Source organism: Muntiacus reevesi, chromosome 8 (assembly GCF_963930625.1).
Source record: "Muntiacus reevesi chromosome 8, mMunRee1.1, whole genome shotgun sequence".
In the NCBI taxonomy this organism is placed as follows: domain Eukaryota; kingdom Metazoa; phylum Chordata; class Mammalia; order Artiodactyla; family Cervidae; genus Muntiacus; species Muntiacus reevesi.
The window spans coordinates 32,480,659-32,502,699 of NC_089256.1; the positions used below are offsets into that span (position 1 = coordinate 32,480,659).

Here is a 22,041-nt window from a genome sequence, read left to right on the forward strand (position 1 = left end):
TCAGTCGTGTCTTATTCTTTGAGACCCCATGGACTTACGCACTCCATGGAATTCTCCAGGCCAGATTACTGGAGTGAACAGCTTTCCCTTCTCCAGGAGATCTTCCCAACCCAGGGATTGAACGCAGGTCTCCTGCATCGCAGGTGGATTCTTTACCAGCTGAGCCACAAGGGAAGCCCAAGAATACTGGAGTGGATAGCCTATCCCATCTCCAGCGGATCTTCCCGACCCAGGAATCGAACCAGGGTCTCCTGCATTGCAGGCGGATTCTTTACCAACTGAGCTATCAGGGATACACACTACTCTAAAGAAAATAGATATAGTATGTGAACTGAGAATTTCCAAATGTTCAAGCTGGATTTAGAAAAGGCAGAGGCACCAGAGATCAAACTGCCAACATCCGTTGGATCATTGAAAAAGCAAGAGAGTTCTAGAAAAACATCTGTTTCTGCTTTATTGACTATTTCTGCTTTATTTGACTTTGGCATAGTGGATCACGACAAACTGTGGAGAATTCTTCAAGAGATGGGAATACCAGACCACCTGACCTGCCTCCTGAGAAATCTGTATGCAGGTCAAGAAGCAACAGTTAGAACTGGACATGGAACAACAGACTGGTTCCAAATCGGGAAAGGAGTACGTCAAGGCTGTATATTGTCACCCTGCTTATTTAACCAATATGTAGAGTACATCAGGAGAAACACTAGACTGGAGGAAGCACAAGTTGGAATCAAGATTGCTGGGAGAAATATCAATAACATCAGATATGCAGATGACACCACCCTTATGGCAGAAAGTAAGGAGGAACTGAAAAGCCTCTTGATGAAAGTGAAAGTGGAGAGTAAAAAAGTTGGCTTAAAACTTAACATTCAAAAAACTAAGATCATGGCATCGAGTCCCATCACTTCATGGCAAATGGATGAGGACACAATGGAGACAGTGAGAGACTTTATTTTTTTTGGCTCCAGAATCACTACAGATGGTGACTGCAGCCATGAAATTAAAAGGCGCTTGCTCCTTGGAAGAAAAGCTATGACCAACCTAGACAGCATATTAAAAAACAGAGACATTTCTTTGGCAACAAAGGTCCATCTAGTCAAGGCTATGGTTTTCCCAGTAGTCATATATTGACGTGAGAGTTGAACTATAAAGAGAGCTGAGCACTGAAAAATTGATGCTTCTGAGCTGTGGTGTTGGAGAAGACTCTTGAGAGTCCCTTGGACAGCAAAGAGACCAAAGCAGTCAATCCTAAAGGAAATCAGTCCTGAATATTCACTGGAAGGCCTGATGCTGAAGTTGAAACTCTAATAGTTTGGCCACCTGATGTGAAGAGTTGACTCATTGGAAAAGACCCTGATGCTGGGAAAGATTGAGGGCAGGAGGAGAAGGGGATGACAGAGGATGAGATGGTTGGATGGCATCACCGACTCAATGGACATGAGTTTGCGTAGACTCCGGGAGTTGGTGATGGACAGGGAGGCCGAGTGTGCTGCAGTCCATGGGTCACAGAGAGTCGGACACGACTGTGTGACTGAACTGAACTGACCTGAAGGATCTACTGTAGAGCACATGAAACTCTACTCAATATCTCGTATAAGCTATAGGGAAAAGAATCTGAAAAGCACGTGTGCGTGTGTAACTGAATCACTTTTTTGTACACATGAAAGTAACAAAACAGTGTAAATCAACTACACTTCAATTAACAGCAAATAAAAAGATGGTCAGGGGGCTGAGAAGGTGAACTTGAACAGAGATTTGAAGGAAAGGAAGGAGTCAGCCAAGCAGATGTCTGGTAGGAAAAGAGGTCCATAAAAGCAACGTCCCTTTTCAAGAGTTAGACTGGATTCAATAACCACAACTCGATGGTCCAATTCACAGCGAGCCAAAAGGGAAAATACACAGTCCACAGTGAGTCACACGCTGCATCTCCTGGATGCAACTTGGGGACTCCCTGGGTTTTACTCCCCAAGAGTCACTTCTCATAAAAGAGGGATTTACTTATACATTCACAGACTTTTACAAAGTCTCTCATAACACAAGGACTCTGTCACTTTATTTTGAACAACAAATACTGACTGGGGAGTAGTACAATAGTTCAAGCTAGTTGGGGGCATTTACTGAAGTCATCTGATGGACTTGACTTTAAAAAGAGGGAAATACGTTCATTAACAACTTTAAATAATTCCTACAGCATTAAAAAAAAAGTGAGGAGCTGTGCTAAGCATGCTTCTTAAAGATCACTTTTCAAAGCAATGCAAAGAATTCTATACACAAGTGCAAATGAACTATTGGGACGTGGACAAATCTCACAGAGTGTTGAGCAAAAGATGTGATTTATAAAGGCTACTCTTACATCAAGTCCAAAACCAAGCAAAGTAAGCTTTGGTGTTAAAAACTAGACAGAGCTACCTTTGGGGAGGAAAGGGAGGGGAGTGATGGGAGTTGCTATGGGAGGCCCCTGAGCTGTTTGCTCTCTTGACCTGCATGCTGGTTACCCAGGTGCGTACATTTTGTGTACATTCACTGAGCTGTCCACTTACCATTTATGCATCCTTCTGTATTTGTTCTTATTTCTTATATTTGTTATTTTTAATAAAGAGACTTAAAACAGAGAAACCCAGATTAAACAGCTGCATTCCAGAGATTTCTCATTCATTTATGAGCTAGATAAGAAAAAGCAACCATCCTCATGTTAAATGGATGGGCTCTTAGGACTTAGATTGTTCTTGAATTTGAAAAGGGCCGAATTCCACATGATTTGGATGAAAGTAAAAATGATGAGCTTGAAACTTGTGTGAGAAGCTCCCAGAAGTCCCTCTGGCGATGACAGAGACACTGAGAGCAAAGATGCATGAAAAGTGTGTGAAAAATAGTGTTTCACGAAATGTAAAGATGGGGAAAGTGGAAGTGTTAGTCGCTCCGTCATGTCCCACTCTTTGAAACCCCACAGACTGTAGCCCGCCAGGCTCCTCTGTGCATGGGATTCTCCAGGCAAGAACATTGGAGTGGGTTGCCGTGCCCTTCTCCAGGGGATCTTCCTGACTCACAGATCATATCCAAGTCTCCTGCATTACAGGCGAATTCTTTACCATCCAAGCTATGGACCAGTTCAGAGACGACTGAGTGACTAACACTTTCATAAGACATGGGGGTGGGGGAGTACTATTTCCAAATTTATGTATTTTTAGATAATATATGTATGAAAACTAAAATAATAATTAATATTCTAAAAGGAAATTTAATCATTTCAAATATATTCCTCAAACGTTATATAGTAATGACCCAACTTACTTTCTTTGGATCTTTCCATGAGCAAAATTTTCTTCAGTTATCTAATAAACACTTCTTCTCCTTGGGGCTGATGAGACTCATGATTGCAAATATTATGTGTCAATTTAAAAAACATGGAGAACGGAAAGCTGTTCAAATAAACGAGCCCTTCAAACGATGCTGTCCTAGATAGTACCCACCAGCCACACCTGGCCTTTGAACATGGGCAATGTGGCTGGTTTGACTAAGGAGCCGAATTCTTAATTTTATTGAATTTTAATGAGCTTAAATTTAAAAACTTAAGCCATATAAACTACTTTTCTGCTAAACACAACTTTATTTTGTAGGCCATTTCACTTCACTGAAAACTTAGCATCCAAATTGAGACATGATACAATCGTAAAATATATACCACATTCCAGTTTGTTGTTTTTTTTAAAGAACATGAAGCATCTCATTGGATGCTGAAAACATAGTATTATGGATATACTGAGCTAAACTAAATATATTACTAAAATTAATTTCACCTTTGTTTTCACTTTTTTAACAGGGCTACTAGAAAATTTGAAAGTGAAAGTGCTATTTGCTCAGTTGTGTCTGACTCTTTGCGATGCGATAGACTGTAGCCCGCGAGGCTCCTCTGTCCATGGGATTCTCCAGGCAAGAGTACCAGAATGGGTTCCCACTTCCTTCAGTGGGCAGCTATTCCCTTCTCCAGGGGATCTTCCTGACCCAGGGATCAAACCTGCATCTCCCACATTGCTGGCAGATTCTTTACCATCTGAGCCCACCAGGGAAGCCCAAATGATGCAGGGGGCTCAAATTATATTTCTACTGGCCAGCACAGCTAAGGAATAAAATGCCAGTTCTTAAAAAAATGTGACTGAAGTCTAGCTGATTTACAATGTTGTGTTAATTTCTGCGGTACAGCAAAGTGATCTAGTTTTACATATATTCTTGTTCACATTCTGTTCCACCATAGTTTATCACAGGATACTGAGTATAGTTCCCTGTGCTGTTCCGTAGGACCTTGTCGCTTATTCATTCTATATATAATAACTTGAAAATGCCACTTTTGATAAGCACTATAGGGGAGAGATAAAAGAATGAAAATCAAAGCTGGAAAAACCAATATACTTGAAGATCTGATGCACAACTATGACAGAAGAAGTCCAGACGGGTGGGGTGAGGGCAGGGAGAAGGCAGAAAAGTCCAAAGACCAAAGTCAGAGAAGCTGGGACCAACCCAGAGGGCAGAGCAAAGGCCGTCTACAATCCCACAGCTGTCAGCAGACCCCAGGACCCAGTGTGTGCTGATCGGGTCTTAGAAGGTTGCTGTGTCTGTTATTAAAGAAGGATGATAGAGGCACCAAGTGCGTGTCTTTCTGGGGGGACAGAAGAGAGAAGGGGAGTGTTTCATTGCCCAGCTTCAAATCTCCCCTCCGCTGGAGGTCTGGATGGGGATTAGCAAAAAGTTCCACCAAGAGTCTAGGAGGAAAGACTTGTTTTAGTTGAACCAAAGAAAATACAGTCATGTACTCCACTCTTGTGGCCTTCAGTGAACTGAAGTTCAGTCCAGTTACTCAGTCGTGTCCGACTCTCTGTGATCCCATGAACCACAGCACGCCAGGCCTCCCTGTTCATCACCAACTCCCGGAGTCCACCCAAACCCATGTCCATTGAGTCAGTGATGCCATTCAACCATCTCATCCTCTGTTGTCCCCTTCTCCTCCTGCCTTTAATCGTTCCCAGCATCAGGGGCTTTTCCAAGGAGTCAGCTCTTCGCATCAGGTGGACAAAGTATTACAGCCTCAGCTTCAACATCAGTCCCTCCAATGAACACCCAGGACTGATCTCCTTTAGGATGGACTGGTTGGATCTCCTTGCAGTCCAAGGGACTCTCAAGAATCTCCAACACCACAGTTCAAAAGCATCAATTCTTCGGCACTCAGCTTTCTTTATAGTCCAGCTCTCACATCCATACATGATGACTGGAAAAGTCATAGCCTTGACTAGATGGACCTTTGTTGACAAAGTAATGTCTCTGCTTTTTAACATGCTGTCTAGGTTGGTCATAACTTTTCTTCCGAGGAGTAAGCGTCTTTTAATTTCATGGCTGCAGTCACCATCTGCTGTGATTTTGGAGCCCAGAAAAACAGAAGTCAGCCACTGTTTCCCCATCTATTTGCCATGAAGTGATGGGACCGGATGCCATGATCTTAGTTTTCAGAATGGTGAGCTTTAAGCCAACTTTTTTACTTTCCTCTTTCACTTTCATCAAGAGGCTCTTTAGTTTTTCACTTTCTGCCATAATGGTGGTGTCATCTGCATATCTGAGGTTATTGATATTTCTCCCAGCAATCTTGATTCCAGCTTGTGCTTCTTCCAGCCCAGCATTTCTCATGATGTACTCTGCATATAGGTTAAATAAGCAGGGTGACAGTATATAGCCTTGACGTACTCCTTTCCTATTTGGAACCAGTCTGTTGTTCCATGTTCAGTTCTAACTGTTGCTTCCTGACCTGCATACAGGTTTCTCAAGAGGCAGGTCAGGTGGTCTGGTATGTCCATCTCTTTCAGAATTTTCTACAATGGTCTTAGGACAGTTCTATGCAAAGGAGACAATTAGTATTAGGAGTCACTGTAAAAAGAGAGGAGACCACACCTGCCACCTGCTGACCACCTATGACCGTCCATTCCATGGTCTGTAAGTGCTCCATGAGTTCCTTGTTGACTTGGAACAGTTTTGCCAGCATGCACCATGATATAAGGAGGTATGTGGGGAGAAAGAGAAGCAAGGGTAAAGTTCTTAAATGACCTTTGAGAAATACCCAATTGCAGACCTTGTCAGAGCCTTGACTCTTCCTAAGGAGCATCAGAACCCTCAGGAGGGCTTACACCAGACCTGTTTCCCAAACATTCTGGACTGAAGTTTTTCCAGTGTATGTTGCACGAGGAGCATGCATCAAGAAGTGATGGCTTAGCAGGAAGTTGCTCAGATCTTCAGTGTTTTTGATTCCCCCCACCAGCCCAGAGGAACAGGGCCATCTGTTGTAAGCATGGTTCAGAGGCAGTGGAAGCCCACATCTGGTGGTCATCCCAACCTATCTATCACAGACTCTCTCTGGGACCTGTTTTGGAAGCTATGGGAGTCAGGCCTCACCTGCAGGAGCCCCCGGGCTGGCCTCCCGCCCACCTAACACCTAATACAGGGTGTCCCATGTGCTGCTCAGCCCACCTCGGACCTGCCTTCCCTCTATCACCTGCGACTTCATCAACTTTTCTCTACCTCTCAGCTTTTACAGACACTCAAACCACCTATTAGAAACAACCTAACAAGAATATCTTAGACCTGGGCCCTATCTTGACCACTCTTTCTCTCCTTCCAAACTTAACTCTTTTTGGCTATGTGCTTAGTTGCTCAGTCATGTCTGACTCTTTGCAACCCCATGGACTGTAGCCTTCCAGGCTCCTCTGTCCATGGACTTCTCCAGGCCAGAATACTGGAGTGGGTCGCCATGCCTTACTCCACGGGATCTTCCCAACCCAGGAACTGAACCCAAGTCTCCCGCTTAACAGGCAGATTCTTTACCGTCTGAGCCACGAGGGAAGCCCCCTTTACGGTGGGGGGGTTGTTATTTTATTTTTATGTATTTATTTTTTGGCCACACCCCTCAGGAAGTGGGATCCTTGCTCCCTGACTAGGGATCGCAGCTGCGCCCCCTGCGTTGGAAGTGAAGAGTCTTAGGCACTGGACCGCCAGGGAGGTCCTCTAAACTTACTTGTAAACCCGCGGCAGAGGGGCCTCTGCCTGGTGCATCCTTCAGAACTGCTCGTGTATGATTTAGGAGTGGCCTCCAGCGGCCGGAGCCCGTGGGCCGGCCCCCGGAGTGAGTTAAAACGGACCCCTCTCCTGCTGCTGTGGTGACCCCGGTCCCTTCCCTTCCTGCTCCTGCTTCTTCTAAAAGCTCCTTTCCCTCCTCCTCTGGCTCCTCTCCGGAGCTCTCCCCTCTTTCCTCTGCCAAGACGAGCGAACTTGCACCGCACAACTGTCTGCTGCCAGCCTGAGACGAGCCGGGAACAGGAAACCAGAGGGAGCGTCAAGACCCTCCTCCAGCTCCTCACCGCTGCTGCGTCTCACAGAGGGGTTGCTCCTCAACAGACTGGAGAAAACCGAACACAGAGAGAAAACCCGGCCCTCCACCGCAGAGGATTCGAGAAATCCTGGGCCAGGGTCTTCTTGTAGTTCTCTGACGGATCTACCTCCTCACGTGGAGAAACCAAGAGACTTCCCGATCAGAAAATCAAAACCCTCACCCACATCTCTAAAATAAAGCCAGCCCACCAGCCAGCCACGCCACGGGAAACCTCAGGAGATCCTGGCTCTGTCTCCTCCACGAGGCAGCTGTGCGCTGAGGTGGCAAGGTGCCTGCCCATGGGAGGGGGGCACGTGCCCCCGGACGACCCCCCAGACCGCTTCCCCCGCGACTCACCTGCCCTTGGTTGGCCAGATCCCCGTTTGCCGCCTTTTCCCACGTTCCAGCTGCCTTCTGGAACGTTCCCACAAGGGTTCCGGGCTCCCCGGCCCCTCAGCGACCGCATGCCCATCGCCAACCTCGTGGCCTCCTGTCCCAAACGGCTCCTTGGGGCCGCGTGGCCCTCATCGTCACAGAAGACCCCCCCCAACACCTCTCCAGTCACCGAGCATCACGTCAGCCTCCACCCCTTCTACGACACAGAGTCTCGATGATACAGCTCTGCTGCCCGCTTCACATTGGTTTGATCGCATGACAAATACGCACTATGTTTTGGAGACACAATGGCGAACAGGACACCCCGTCCCCGGCCAAACTCCCTCCACGCCGAGGGCACCCTCGAGGCTCGAACCACACCCCCCATCCTGCCAAGGCAGCCTTCGAAAAACATCATGATTCCCCAGGTTTCAGAGCAGGTGGGGGAACGGTGAGGACACGGCAGCTTTTTAACATAATTTCCCTTTCACCCTGGGTCGGCATCTCGCACTAATTAAAATTAGACCCCACGCAGCACTTGGAGAAATGAAGCCTGGAATACTCAACAATCACTCAGAAGAAACGTGAGTCACTTAGATACCACAGGCGAAGTTTCATAGTCCCGGGGATCTGGCATACCACGCTTCATTAAAAGAAACCACTGAGATCTGAAGCGTATGTCGACTTCTCTAGAACAAGACGGAAGTAGCACATTCGCCAAAGGACAACGCCTGCAGTTTAATCCAGGTCCCTGGTTCCCCACCCCAAGGGCCTCCCACCCCATGGGTTCTGACCCCGAGGTGCCCCCTGCTCCCTGGGTTCTGACCCTGAGGTGCCCCCTGCTCCCTGGGTTCTGACCCTGAGGTGCCCCCTGCTCCCTGGGTTCTGACCCCGAGGTGCCCCCTGCTCCCTGGTTCCCCACCCTGAGGGCCCCCCTGCTCCCTGGGTTCTGACCCCGAGGTGTCCCCCGCTCCCTGGGTTCTGATCTTGAGGTGCCCCACTCCCTGGTTTCCGACCTTGAGGTGTGCCCCCCAGGACCCGGCAGGGCCCGCTTCCCTTCCCCCTGTGTCGAGGTTCTAAAGGCTCCATGGTTCAGTGAGAACCAACACCCTGTTCTAAGCATCAATCACTAGATCCTGCAGGTTCATCATAAAAGGAGTGAATCTGGGAAAGAGAGGAGGAAGCTGAGGCCTAGGGGTGAGGCCCTGACGTCTGGTGGGGGTCAAGGGCAGGGGTGAGACTGTCTCCCCAAGGTAGCCAAGCACAGAACCCCAGCCTTGCCCGAGGAGACGCCCTCAAGTTGCTCCAAAGTCTATCCCCATGTACCAGACACAGGGACACAGCTGCCCCCAAGTACACCCCCGCTTGGGGCTCAGACGGCACCCTCTCGGGCCCCGAGGGCTCCCCAGAGGAGGCAGCAGAGCCCAGGGCTTGCAGTGCGGCCCCTGGACCATACTGAGGCCCAGCCCACTTCTTTTTGGGGTAACTCCAAGCAAACTATGCCTTTGTTTCTTTCCCATAAGGTGGTGACAGGCCTTCAAACAGATGAGAGGGAAACTGAGAGCGTGCTGGTCACAGCCCTTCAGCACGGGGTCTGCATCTGGGGGCTTCCCTCTGCGGAGTCAAGCCTCAGGTAAAACTCAATCAACCTACAGCACATAGGTAGACGCCAGCAGCACAGAATGCAGAGACCATTTCCTCTTTCCCCCTTATTCCATCCCCAGGGGAGTCACTGCTCCTGGGCTCGAGCCTCCAGGCCCTTCCTGCACCTTCAGAGCAAGGACCGTCCTCCCCACCCCACCCCACACTGGGCAGTGAGCAGGGTCCCTTCCCCGTAACCAAGAGCACCGCGCACAGAACAGGCTTCTTCCCCCCTATCCATCCTACACTCCGGCCAGGCCGGTCGTGGCCCGTTTTCAGGCTTGAGCTTTCCTTCCACACCTCCGTCCACACCAGCAACAGCGTTGTCCACCTGGCCACTCCCCTCTGCAAGCGTTCCTCACTCACCACTCAGAGCCGACGTCAATCCCAGCCCCCAGGCCCCCGGCTGGAGCTCCGAACACCCCGCACCCCCCACCGCAGACAATAACCAGGCTCATCTCTGCAGTCCCAGCCTGAGACGAAGCCCCACCCTCTCCAGCTCATCAAGAAAGGAGACATCCCTGCCAGTGTGGCCCCTGGGATGCAAATACCATGCAACCCAAGTTAGAAACTGTGCACAACGACTCTGCAACGTTTCAAGTGCTTTCCAAACACCCAGGCACTTTCCCAAGAAGCCCCGAAGAATGCAAAGTCCTCTGAAGATGAAGCCGTGGGCATCTCCTTCTACATCACCCCATCTGCTCTACAATCCTCGGGGAACTCAAGGACAGGGAATCCCCAAAGGGTCTCGCAGACCCGCCCGCCACACAGAACAGGCCCCGGGACGACCTGGCGAGCTGAGCCCTGGTTTCAAAGCAAGGAGGCAGCGCTGACGCTCTCCCAGCTCCACAGCCCGGTCTCTCGAGCACTTGGTTCTAGGGCTTGAAAAACACATTTTCTCCAAGTCTGCCCATAAATCTGCATCTTAAATGTTCTGTGGTCCATAATAAACAATTCACATAAGGGGCCGGTTGCATGGAGCACAGCGGGATACGAGAGGAAGAACACAACCCTGTAGCCCAGATTTAATTCCATCAGCCAAAGTGCCCAGAACGCCATTAGGCCACACGGAAAGGAAGAGTCATCTTTACACCCGCTTGCTTCACTCCCAGTGCAAAATCGTGGCGAGGGGGGCTGTGAATCCTGGCACCTTCAGCTCATTTCACACGACGCAGGTACAAATGGCTTTATTTGCCCTAATTGTGGAAAATAATGAGCTGTCCTTCACCTCCCTCTATCTATGTCCTCTATCCAAAGGTGCTGCTCATTTACAACGGAAAAACAATACTGAGGCATTGTTCTTAAGGAAAAAATTCGAGTCGTTCTGAGTTTAATCCTACTGTGCGGAGAAGGAGATGAGCTTCTCCTGGGTGATGGCACAGCGACAAAAATGAGTTAATTACCATCTCATCGCAAGATGGATCTACTTGTCATGAGAACAGAAGCCATTATTTCACACAAAATAATGACCCAGATAAAAAAGAACGGCTGTAGGCAGTAGCCGCCAGAGACACAGCTTCATCTTGGCCTAAGTGAATGGCAATTAACAAGTGTCTTCAGTGTGTGTGTGTGTGTGTGTGTGTGTGTGTGTGTGTGTGTGTGTGTGTGTGTGTGTGTGTGTGTGTGTGTGTGTGTACCAAGCCATTCATCAAATATTTACTGAAAACACACAAATATTTTTTTTTCACTACCTTTCTTCCCAGGGAACTCCTGTGGTCTTCCTCCTGTGTGATGACAGACAAATTTTACGCCCGTGTGAAATCCTGCCATCAGATGGAACAGCTGTTGGCCCTGCAGAGAGCCCCCACGCCTGTCTCTTTGCTGCACCAGAGGCGGTGTTTTCCTGAGAAATCACGTCCAGCAACAGGAAACAGGAGCAGAGGGCGGGGCCCAGTCCCATCATCTTGTCCTGCTCCTCCTGGTTGTCATAGTCACAGGCCTAAAAACCAGAGCCGCAGCCGCTACCGACAGCAAGACGGGCCGTACCCTCCCGGGGGAGCCACCAGCCACAGACGGGGCAGGGACAGTCGGTGAGGCCACCTCCACACCTGGGCAGTCCAGGGTGGGCTGGGGGCTTCCCCCACTGTGCTGACCGCGACCCCGAACTGCATCTCCATTGAGAGAAACAGGGATCAGAGACTCCGGGCCACAGCTGGAGACCAGTTACGGGAAACCACATGCCTCCCGAGCGTGCAGGTTGGTCCAGTCTGCCTGAACCCGGGCAGGTTTATTTGAAAAACCAGGGGTAGGCAGGGGCCTGACGGCCCGGTGGGCTTCGAGAGTGTATCATCTGCAAAGTGTTAAAAAAGAAGGGTAAGGAGACTGTCACACTAAGTGAGGTCAGACAGACAGACAGACAGACAGACATCATACGACATCACTTACATGTGGAATCCACAGAAAGATACAGATGAGCTTATTTCCAACACAGAAAGAGACCCTCAGATACAGAAAACAAACTTAGGGCTACCAGAGGGGAAAGCGGGGAAAAGGGGAGGGATAACTTAGGATTTTGGGATTAACATAAATACACGACTATATATAAAATACCTAAACAGTAAGGCCCTACTGTGTAGCACAGGGAACTATACTGAATTTTTTGTAGAAACCTATAAGGGAAAAAAATCTGAAAAAGAATATGTAGACATATACATACATGTATATATGTAAGTATATATATGTATAACCGAATCACTGCATTGTACACCTGAAACTAACATGATATGGCAAATCAACTATATTTCATTAAAAAAAAAAATTAAAAAAATTTTACATGCTAATAACAGAATTCTTATGCAAACACAGAAGGAGCAGGAGTCAATGACTGATCTAACTGAATACTGATCAAACCAGGAGATACTGTTCCCCACACACAGTCAGTTGGAGGGGAAAGAATGGTGGGACGAAAGTAAAAATTAAGCCACGAGTAGCCGACGTCTTCCGGGGCATACCAGTCATAACTCTGAGGTTCTATCCTGTGGGACAGATGCCCACCTGCAGGCACTACAGACACACGGCAGCTGGGTGCCCACCCGCCACGATGCTCGGCAGCTCGTATGGCCATGAGGCAGAGGGTCCGTCCTGCAAGGGTCTGGTTGGGTTAAGACAAAAGTGCCAAACCACGTGTTTTTAAAAGAGCCTGTTGTATGGTGTGGCCAGAACCTATGCCCCATCCTACCAACTTGCCCTCAAATACTCTTAAGCATCTGAGTCCTCATTACAAAATCATTTCCACAACCGTTTTTCCCCAGGACTCAGATGATGGGGAAATTCTACCTCTAGAAGGTCCCCACCAAGTTTATGAGGACAAGTCATTCACAGCAAATCCAAAGAAGATGGCTCTATTTATAGGGACATCTCCCAGAGTTACCAAAGTACCCGTGTTCTCAGGCTTACGCATGTGTGAACAAAAACTGCTCTTCCTTCCATTTCTTAAGTAATGATCTGAATTCTAAGCAGAGCAGAAGGAATCTTCTATCGTCCGAGTAAAATTACCCAAATGTCTGACCAAAGAAGTCATCTGATTCCTGGGCTGTAGGTCTTGGCTCCCACCACACCTGAGTGATGATTCCCTGGGCTTGAAGAGCCTGAACACTCAACAAGGCTGAAGGGAGGGAGGCAGGGAGTGACCCCCCCCAAATAAAAAACCCAGAGTTACTGGCTGTGGAAAGGAACCACCCAATCCTTTCCCTCTGCTGCCGAACTCTCCACGACTCTCGCTGCTTTCACAGCTGAGTCCTAGCCTGTCCTCCCACCTCTCATGGCCCCTTTCTTGCAGAAGGCCCCGATCTTCCTTTCATTCTGCTCCGACCCTCACACCAGCTGCTCGCGTTGCTGGGAGGCCCCCTGCCAGCCTCGCCCCGCTTCCCGCCCCGCCCCAGCCCTCTGCAGCCCCATCAGACCTCATCCTGCCCTCTCCACCTGACGCACCGCCCTGACCCCACACCACTCTGGGTCTCCGCCGCTTCCCTGCTGCTCACGCTCATCACTCGTATTCAGAAGAGATTCCCCCCTTGTAAGGACGTGAGGGCAGAAACCATGACAATTTTATCCTCTGCATCCCAGCACACCGTACCATTTCTGGCCCAATGCTGACCGCCTACGATATTTACTAATAAATTCACTAGTTGACTAATTCACTAATTCACCAATCAACTGGCAGACAGATGGGGAAATGAGAGAAACAATGACAGACTTTATTTTTCTGGGCTCCAAAATCACTGCAGATGGCAGCCATGAAATTAAAAGACGCTTGCTCCTGGACAGCGTATTACAAAGCAGACACATTACTTGGCCAACAAAGGTCCATCTAGCCAAAGCTATGGTTTTTCCAGTAGTCATGTATGGATGTGAGACCACAAAGAAGGCTGAGCCCCAAAGAACTGATGCTTTTGATTGAACCGTGGTATTGGAGAAGACTCTTGAGAGTCCCTTGGAGTACAAGGAGATCAAACCAGTCCATCCTAAAGGAGATCAGTCCTGAATATTCATTGGAAAGACTGATGCTGAAGCTGAAACTCCAATACTTTGGCCATGTGATGCAAAGAACTGACTCACTGGAAAAGACCCTGATGCTGGGAAAGATTGAGGGCAGGAGGAGAAGGGGACGACAGAGGATGAGATGGTTGGATGGCATCACCGACTCAATGGACATGAGTTTGAGTAAACTCCGGGTGTTGGTGATGGACAGGGAGGCATGGTGTGCTGTGGTTCATGGGGTCGCAGAAAGTCAGACATGACTGAGCGACTGAACATCAACAACAATTGACTGATTGTATCTCAAACAAATCCTAATCCCCTAAACAGGATGGGGAACTGCCAATCATCTTGGAAGACTGGGTAGGGAGGAGAAGGCGAGCATTAAGCGATGAACTTTGCCCCAGTTTGGGCAAGGACATTCCTCCTATGTAGATGTCAGCATACGGAAACCGAGTGCACCCTGCAATTAAGCAGGAAACCTCAGTCAGCCCAAACAGAAGTGCAAAACCAGACACGGTTCTGGGCAGGAAGTGAAGCCCCTGCAACGAGGCAGTTTTCCCCAGGATGATCGCACGCCCGTGGTTGCTGGACGGTGGCACGTTCCCGCTCACTCTAGGGACGGAAGGAGGCGAAGAAGACCCACGGGGCGAGTGGGAGCTGGGAGCTGGGGGCTCACACCGCCTTGAGGATTTGAAGGGCTTCCTGGCCGTGGGGCCAGCAGGCCTGCCAGCTATTAACGCCACTCCAGCCCTAAAAAGGCGGGGTCTGGCATCCTGGGGGGCAGGAAGCCACCTTGCTCCAGGGTCAGGGGCAGCCTGAGCAGGAAGGGGCGGCCCCTGCGAGGCCTCCCGAAGCCCCAGGTTAGAGCAGGCCCGCGGAGTGAGGTCCACCCGCAGTTCACCCGGGCAAACACCCAGCCAACCCACCCCACAGTCCGTCGACTGCAGCACTGACCTTCTTAATGAACTCTGGGAGGATTTTCTGGTCTGTCAGGTGGTCTAGGGAAGAACAGCAATCTAATTCCAAGATGTAGCCTTCATTGTGAAGATCAGCATTCTGAGATCTGAAAAAGAGAAATACATACACACATCAAGATTTTGCACAGTATATATATATATATGGAGAAGGCAATGGCACCCCACTCCAGTACTCTTGCCTGGAAAATCCCATGGATGGAGGAGCCTGGTGGACTGCAGTCCGTGGGGTCGCTAAGAGTCGGACACGACTGAGCGACTTCACTTTCACTTTTCACTTTCATGCACTGGAGCAGGAAATGGCAACCCACTCCAGTGTTCTTGCCTGGAGAATCCCAGGGACAGGGGGAGTCTGGTGGGCTGCCATCTATGGGGATGCACAGAGTCGGACACGACTTAAGTGACTTAGCAGCAGCAGCAGCATATATATATATATATATATATACATATATATATATATTTTTTTTAATCACTGGGGTATTCAATGAAATCCTAATTTTTTCCCTTAAACGAATCACCCAAAAGGCAGTTTTCAAAAAATAACTGATGGTAAAATACTCAAATAATATAGAGGGAGAGGGGTCTACATCACGGAAAAACCTCTACAATGAATCATCACGGAAAAGGCATCATTATGGAACGACGGGTTCAGTACAACCTGGCTTGTCTGTTAAACAAGCACACATGCATTCACGCACTCACGCACACACGCGCACTCAAACGCATTCATGCACTCACACACTCACATGCACTCATACACGTACTCACATGCACTCACACTCACACACTCTCACACGCACTCACACGCACTCATGCACTCACACACACTCATTCACATACACTCATGCACACTCACACGCACTCACGCACTCAGACACACACACACACTCACATGCACTCATGCACTCACATGCATTCATGCACACTCACGCACTCACATGAACTCATACTCACACACACTCACATGTACTCACATGCACTCTCACTCATACACACTCACACGCACTCACGTGCACTCACATGCACTCATGCACACACACACTCACTCACATACACTCACGCACACTTACACGCACTCACGCACACTTACACGCACTCACGCACTCACACACTCACATACACGCACATGCACTCATGCACTCACATGCATTCATGCACACTCACGCACTCACATGCACTCACACTCATACACACTCACACATACGTGCACTCACACGCACTCACACGCACTCATGCACTCACACACACTCTCACTCACACGCACTCACTCACACTCACATGCACTCATGCACACTCACGCACTCACACACATGCACTCACATGCACTCTCACTCACGCACACTCCAGTCATGTTTGTTTCCCATTACTGGCTTCTGCCCGCAGGGCACGGAAACAGAACCACTAAGATGCAGGCGAACCAACACCCGTGGACAGCAGTGACCCTGGAGGACACGGACGGCTTGGGAGGGAGCTGGGTGTGGATGCCACTGGTGACCCAAAGGGACTCTGGCTGGATCGCTAATTTTTTCACTTTTTTTTGAAAGAGAAAATATTCATGTGTCACTCAGAAATTTTAAAAATAATTTGCAAAAGATTTTTTAAAGAGTTCAACCCCTCCAGAGGGCAATCTGGCAAAATCTATCAAAACTAAAAATGCATTAAAGAAAGACTATAAGGCGTGGGGGGAGGGCTGTAAATTAGTAAATTAGGAGCTTGGGACTAATATATACACATCGATATAACAGATAACCAACAAGGACCTGCTGCACAGCACAGAGAACTCGACTCAACATCTTGCAATAATCTACAGAGGAAAAGAATCTGAAAAAGAACACATATACACTTGTCTGACTCTTTGTGACCCTATGGACCGTAGCCCGCCAGGCTCCTCTGTCTATGGGGATTTTCCAGGTGAGAATACTGGAGGCGGTTGCCAGGCCCTCCTCCAGGGGTTCTTCCCAACCCATGGACTGAACCCAGGTCTCCCACGTTGCAGGCAGATCCTCTACGCCTGAGCCACCAGGGAAGTCCATACTATGCACACACACACATATATGCACACACGTGTGTATAACGGGCTGTCAGGGCGGCAGTGTGGGCCGCGTGGGCCGCCTGGTCTCTGCCACTGGGGCTGAGCTTGCTCTGTGCAGGGTTTCAGGTGATGGGGCTGGCAGGTCTGTGTGACTTTGCTTTTCTTCCGGGAAAACTCCCGGCTTCGTGTTCTTTCCTGGTTCTCTCCTCCCAAAGCCCTCTCACTGAGAACACCCTTGGCTTTCCATGGCTCTGACAGGTGGGGGGCCAGGCACTGGGGCCTCAGTCTGGCCTCTCTGGGTGCGGCGGCTGTGGGGGGCTGCAGCCAGCCTCCTCCTAGCGCAGGCCTTCTCTGGAAGCCCCCCATATCCTCAGCGGAAGGGCCCAGAGAAGTCCTCAGCTCAGGATGCCAGGGTGATGTGTGGGGCCACCTCACAGAAAAGAAAAAGGGCACTTTGTACACGTATGACACATACATGTACGGCTGTGTACCACAAATGAGTTTCCCATGTGCATGCACGTGCAATAAAGAATATATATATATAGCTGAATCACCTTGCTATACACCTGAAACCAACGTGATGCTGTAAATCAACCACACTTCAATTCAGAAAAACAGAGAGACTCCAAGGCGACTGAAGCAGGCATCTGAGGGCAAGAGCGGACGTGAAGGGCTCCCTGCGGCAAACACCTTCAGCCCTGCGTCAAAACAGAGATGCCTATGTGCCCTGCGGACGGCAGGCTGCTTCCCTGATCCTACCACTCACACACACGTGACCCAACACTCGGCACACTCAGCAGCAAGCGGCCACCAGGGGGATACCCCATCACTCACGCCGCTCCTTTGAGGGACCCTAGGATGACACTCGGGGGTGATGGGCTCCTGGGAGCCACGTGGTGGTCAGAAATGGAAGTGGACCGGTGGGCCCAGCGGGACAGCAGACCACAGGAAGTGGACGGCAGCCACGGGTCCACGGACTGGGCCCTCTCCTTGGGGGGAGCAGGACTGAGAGACCAGGGCCAGGTTCCCCAGGGCTCATGCAACATGCATAGCGCCTCTCCAAGGCCAAGGGCAGGGCAGGGCCCTCCTTGCCCACTCAGGAGGGTCCCTACCACGGAGGGGCTGCGGCCGCCCCATGAGAGCCGGGGTACCCCACAGGCACCTCCACACTGAACCCCTGAGACACGCACATCCCACAAGGAAACGATTTCTGCATGTCTATTGGCCACACTATTTTAAGACGTGTTTCTAGGAGTCTTACTTATCATTCAAAGCGATGTAAGCTGCCATTAACAATTAAACTCAGGACCTCCCTGGTGGCTGAGTGGTAACGATTCTGCCTGCCAATGCAGGAGACACGGGATCGATCCCTAGTCTGGGAAGATCCCACGTGCCTCAGAGCAACTAAACCGATGAGTTACAACTACTGAGTCCATGCCCCAGAGCCCGGGAGTCTCAAGTCCTGAGCCCACGTGTGGCAACTACTGAAGTCTGCGAGCCCTAGAAGCCACGCTCCACAAGAGGAGCCCCTGCACCGTGCCCGGAGAGGAGCCCCACCCTCCACAACCAGAGAAACGCAACCCCAGAGAAGCCCATGCAGCGACGAAGACCCAGCATGGCCACAAATAGATAAATGATTTAAAAAAAATAAAACTAAAATTTTAAAAAATCTAAATTCAAAAGTGGAAAAGTTAAAGAGGATTTGGATTTCCCCACATGTACAACTGTGATTAGGTAAGCAAGTGTCAATAACTTATTTTGATTTTAATCTCCCCATTAACAAATCCTTTCGGGGGACAGACTGATACTTCTGATATGTAAAAGAATCAGCTGATTCCAAACTGGCTACGTCAGAATAAACTAATGATGAAAGAATCAACCAATTCTGAGCCCCCTCCCTTCTCGCCTTAAAACTTCATCAGGGGTTAGATTCATGTTCCTTTTATCCCCCGTGTTCTTCTCCCCAGGGTTATTCTCACCGTGCTCTGAACAAAAGACAGGCTAAGAGGAACTAAAGCAGAAGATTCCAGACTTTTAAAAGAGAAGACTTAGTCAACACACGGTCATGTGCATCATGAGGGGTTCTCAGACAACAAAGACAGGAATCGGAGAAGGAAAGTCCTTGGATGTGTGATCCCAGTTGCTGTCACATGGGGACATCAGCTGGTACAAGAATATTTACAAATACCCACTGACATTTTAAATGACTAGAGTGGAAAACAGTGATCACTGAACATAAGTCAAATAGGGGTTTCTCTAAAGGTGACATCCATATGGCCAACAGGTACATGAAAAGATACTCAACATCACTAATTATTAGTTAGTTTAGTTGCTCAGTCGTGTCCGACTCTTTGCGACCCCATGGACTGCAGCACACCAGGCCACCTTGTCCATCACCAACTGCTGGAGTTTACCCAAACCCATGTCCATTGAGTCGGTGATGCTATCCAACCATCTCAACCTCTATTGTCCCCTTCTCCTCCTGCCCTCAATCTTTCCCAGCATCAGGGTCTTTTCAAATGAGTCAACTCTTCCCATCAGGTGGCCAAAGTATTGGAGTTTCAGCTTCAACATCAGTCCTTTCAGTGAACACCCAGGACTGATCTCCTTTAGGATGCACTGGTTGGATCTCCTTGCAGTCCAAGGGACTCTCAAGAGTCTTCTCCAACACCACAGTTCAAAACCATCAATTCTTCAGTGCTCAGCTTTCTTTATAGTCCAACTCTCACATCCATACATGACTACTGGAAAAACCATAGCCTTGACTAGATGGACCTTTGTTGACAAAGTAATGTCTCTGATTTTTAATATGCTATCTAGGTTGGTCATAACTTTTCTTCCAAGGAGTAAGCATCTTTTAATTTCATGGCTGCAATCACCATCTGCAGTGACTTTGGAGCCCCCCAAAATAAAGCCAGCCACTGCTTCCACTGTTTCCCCATCTATTTGCCATGAAGTGATGGGACCAGATGCCATGATCTTAGTTTTCTGAATGTTGAGCTTTCAGCCAACTTTTTCACTCTCCTCTTTCACTTTCATCAAGAGGCTCTTTAGTTCTGCTTCACTTTCTGCCATAAGGGTGGTGTCATAGGGATTATCATATTCGGTAAAGTAAATTAGACAAAGACAAATATTGTTACTATTGCTCATGTGTGAAATATTAAAAAATCATACAAACGATCTTCCTTAGAAAACAGAGACAGCCTCACAAACAATGAACTATGATTACCAAAGGGGAAAGCAAGGGATAGAATGAGGAGGGATAAACTAGGAGTTTGTGATTAACAGACACATACTACTGTATATAAAATGCAAATATTCAATATTTTGTTCTAATCTATAAGGGAAAAGAATCTAAGGAAATAACTAAATTACTTTGGTGCCTGTTGGAACCAACACAACATTGTAAATCAACTAGATAAAAAGAGTCTTCTAGTGAGAAAGCAAAAAAACAAGAAAGTCAACATTGTTTCCAGTTTGTAGAACAACCACAGAATGAAAGGAGGGAAGCTGAGTCTATCTTTCAGCAACTCAGGGCCCAGTCCCAGGGGATATTCATTCCTACAGGCTCTAATAGCTACCAGTTTTTGTTCTGGAACAAGACTTACTCTGAGGAGGAAGGCAGCTCTGGTTCATTTCATCAGAGCATTAACTCAGTTACATCTGAACTGAAAGAAGCACAGAAGAGGGAGGAAAGTCGCACTGTTACAAATATTCTAGATTAAAGATGAAAACTCCCATCTTGGTCCTTGGTCACTTGAAGCAAATCCATGCATTTCAGAGGAGTAGGGGAGTAGCTCAGAGGCACCCCCCCACCACCCCACACCCCCACCTTGAGGAATAACTCTGCAGTTTAAACGAAAGGGTCGGAACTCTCAAGCGTGGCTGCAGGACAGGGGAGGTGGTAAGGGCCCTTGAGGGCTCTGAGGACCGATGCTGGCTACCCCAGCCCTCAGTCATGCGTGCTCAGTCATGCCCAACTCTCTGCGACCCCAGGGACTGCAGCTCGCCAGGCTTCTCTGTCCCTGGGCTTCTCCAGGCAAGGATACTGGAGTGGGGTGCCATGCCCTCCTCCAGGGCATCTTCCCAACCCAGGGATGGAACCTGCATCTCTCGCGTCTACTGCATTGGAAGGTGGACTCTTTGCTGCCGCGCCACCTGGGAAGCCCGGGTGGGCAGCAGAGTCCCCCTCCTTGCCACCAGTCCTACGGAAAACAGCATCAAATCCACAAAAGTGTGATGTTTGCCTACAGCACTATCAGCGGGCGCTTCTGGGCTCCTTCTGGGGGTCAGGCAGGAGGGGGGCAGTAACCTGGCTGCCTGAGTGAATGTGACCTAAGGTGACCCCAGTGACCCCCCCCTTCTGGCGTTCATGCCTTCCTACAATCCCTCCGAGTGGGCAGGACCTGTGGCTTGCTTCTAATAAACAGACCCAGGCAAAGGGACAGAAGTTCCCTCCCGTGACGACGTGACATTGTACGACTCCATCTTAGCAGCGGTGAGCCACACACCACCTGTGCTGGCTGCCCGGCAGTGAGAGTGCCGTGTGGGCAACAAACAGCCAGCACGAAGCAGGCATCTCGGCCCTAGGAGATGAAATTCTGCCCACCACCAGAGGGAGCCTGGCCACAGAGCCTTCCCCAGCCAAGCCCCTGATGAGACCACAGCCCCAGCCCACACCTCTGCAGCAGCCCCACGAGGCCCACGGCCAAGAACCCGGAACAGCTGGAGAAACTGAGGTCATCAACGCATGCTGTCTGAGCCACTAGGCTGGTGGTGACTTATCACAGAGCAAAGAAAACTCACGCAGTGGCCGAGCAGGAAGACACAGCAGCTTCGTGCTCAGACCAGGCCTCCTCCTGGGGGGCCAAGTCTAGGCCCCAAGATCCAGTCAGACACCTGAGAACAGCCTCTGCCAGGTGATGAGGTCTTCAAGTCCCAGAGGACAAGGACCACCCTGGCATCAAGAAGCAGACACGCCCTAGAAGTGGGTCCAGGAACCACGGGCTGGCCCCCAAGGGACTCCAGCATGGCAGACGGGGTGTCCTGCATTCAGTTGAGTTGCTAAGAATCCAGGAACCATGGGCTGGCCCCCAGGGGACCCCAGCATGGCAGACGGGGTGTCCTGCACTCAG

At 49.4% G+C, this 22,041-nt stretch overlaps 1 protein-coding gene across 2 annotated transcripts in view; it reads right to left on the minus strand.

The window, feature by feature from the left end:
* Nucleotides 1-22,041, minus strand: part of RFTN1 (raftlin, lipid raft linker 1) — a 210,648-nt gene that overhangs the window by 79,253 nt on the left and 109,354 nt on the right. For both annotated transcript variants that reach the window (XM_065943157.1, XM_065943156.1), the window contains exon 4: nt 14,855-14,963. In XM_065943157.1, the coding sequence (XP_065799229.1) occupies nt 14,855-14,963 (109 nt within the window). The remainder of the gene's footprint in view (nt 1-14,854; nt 14,964-22,041) is intronic.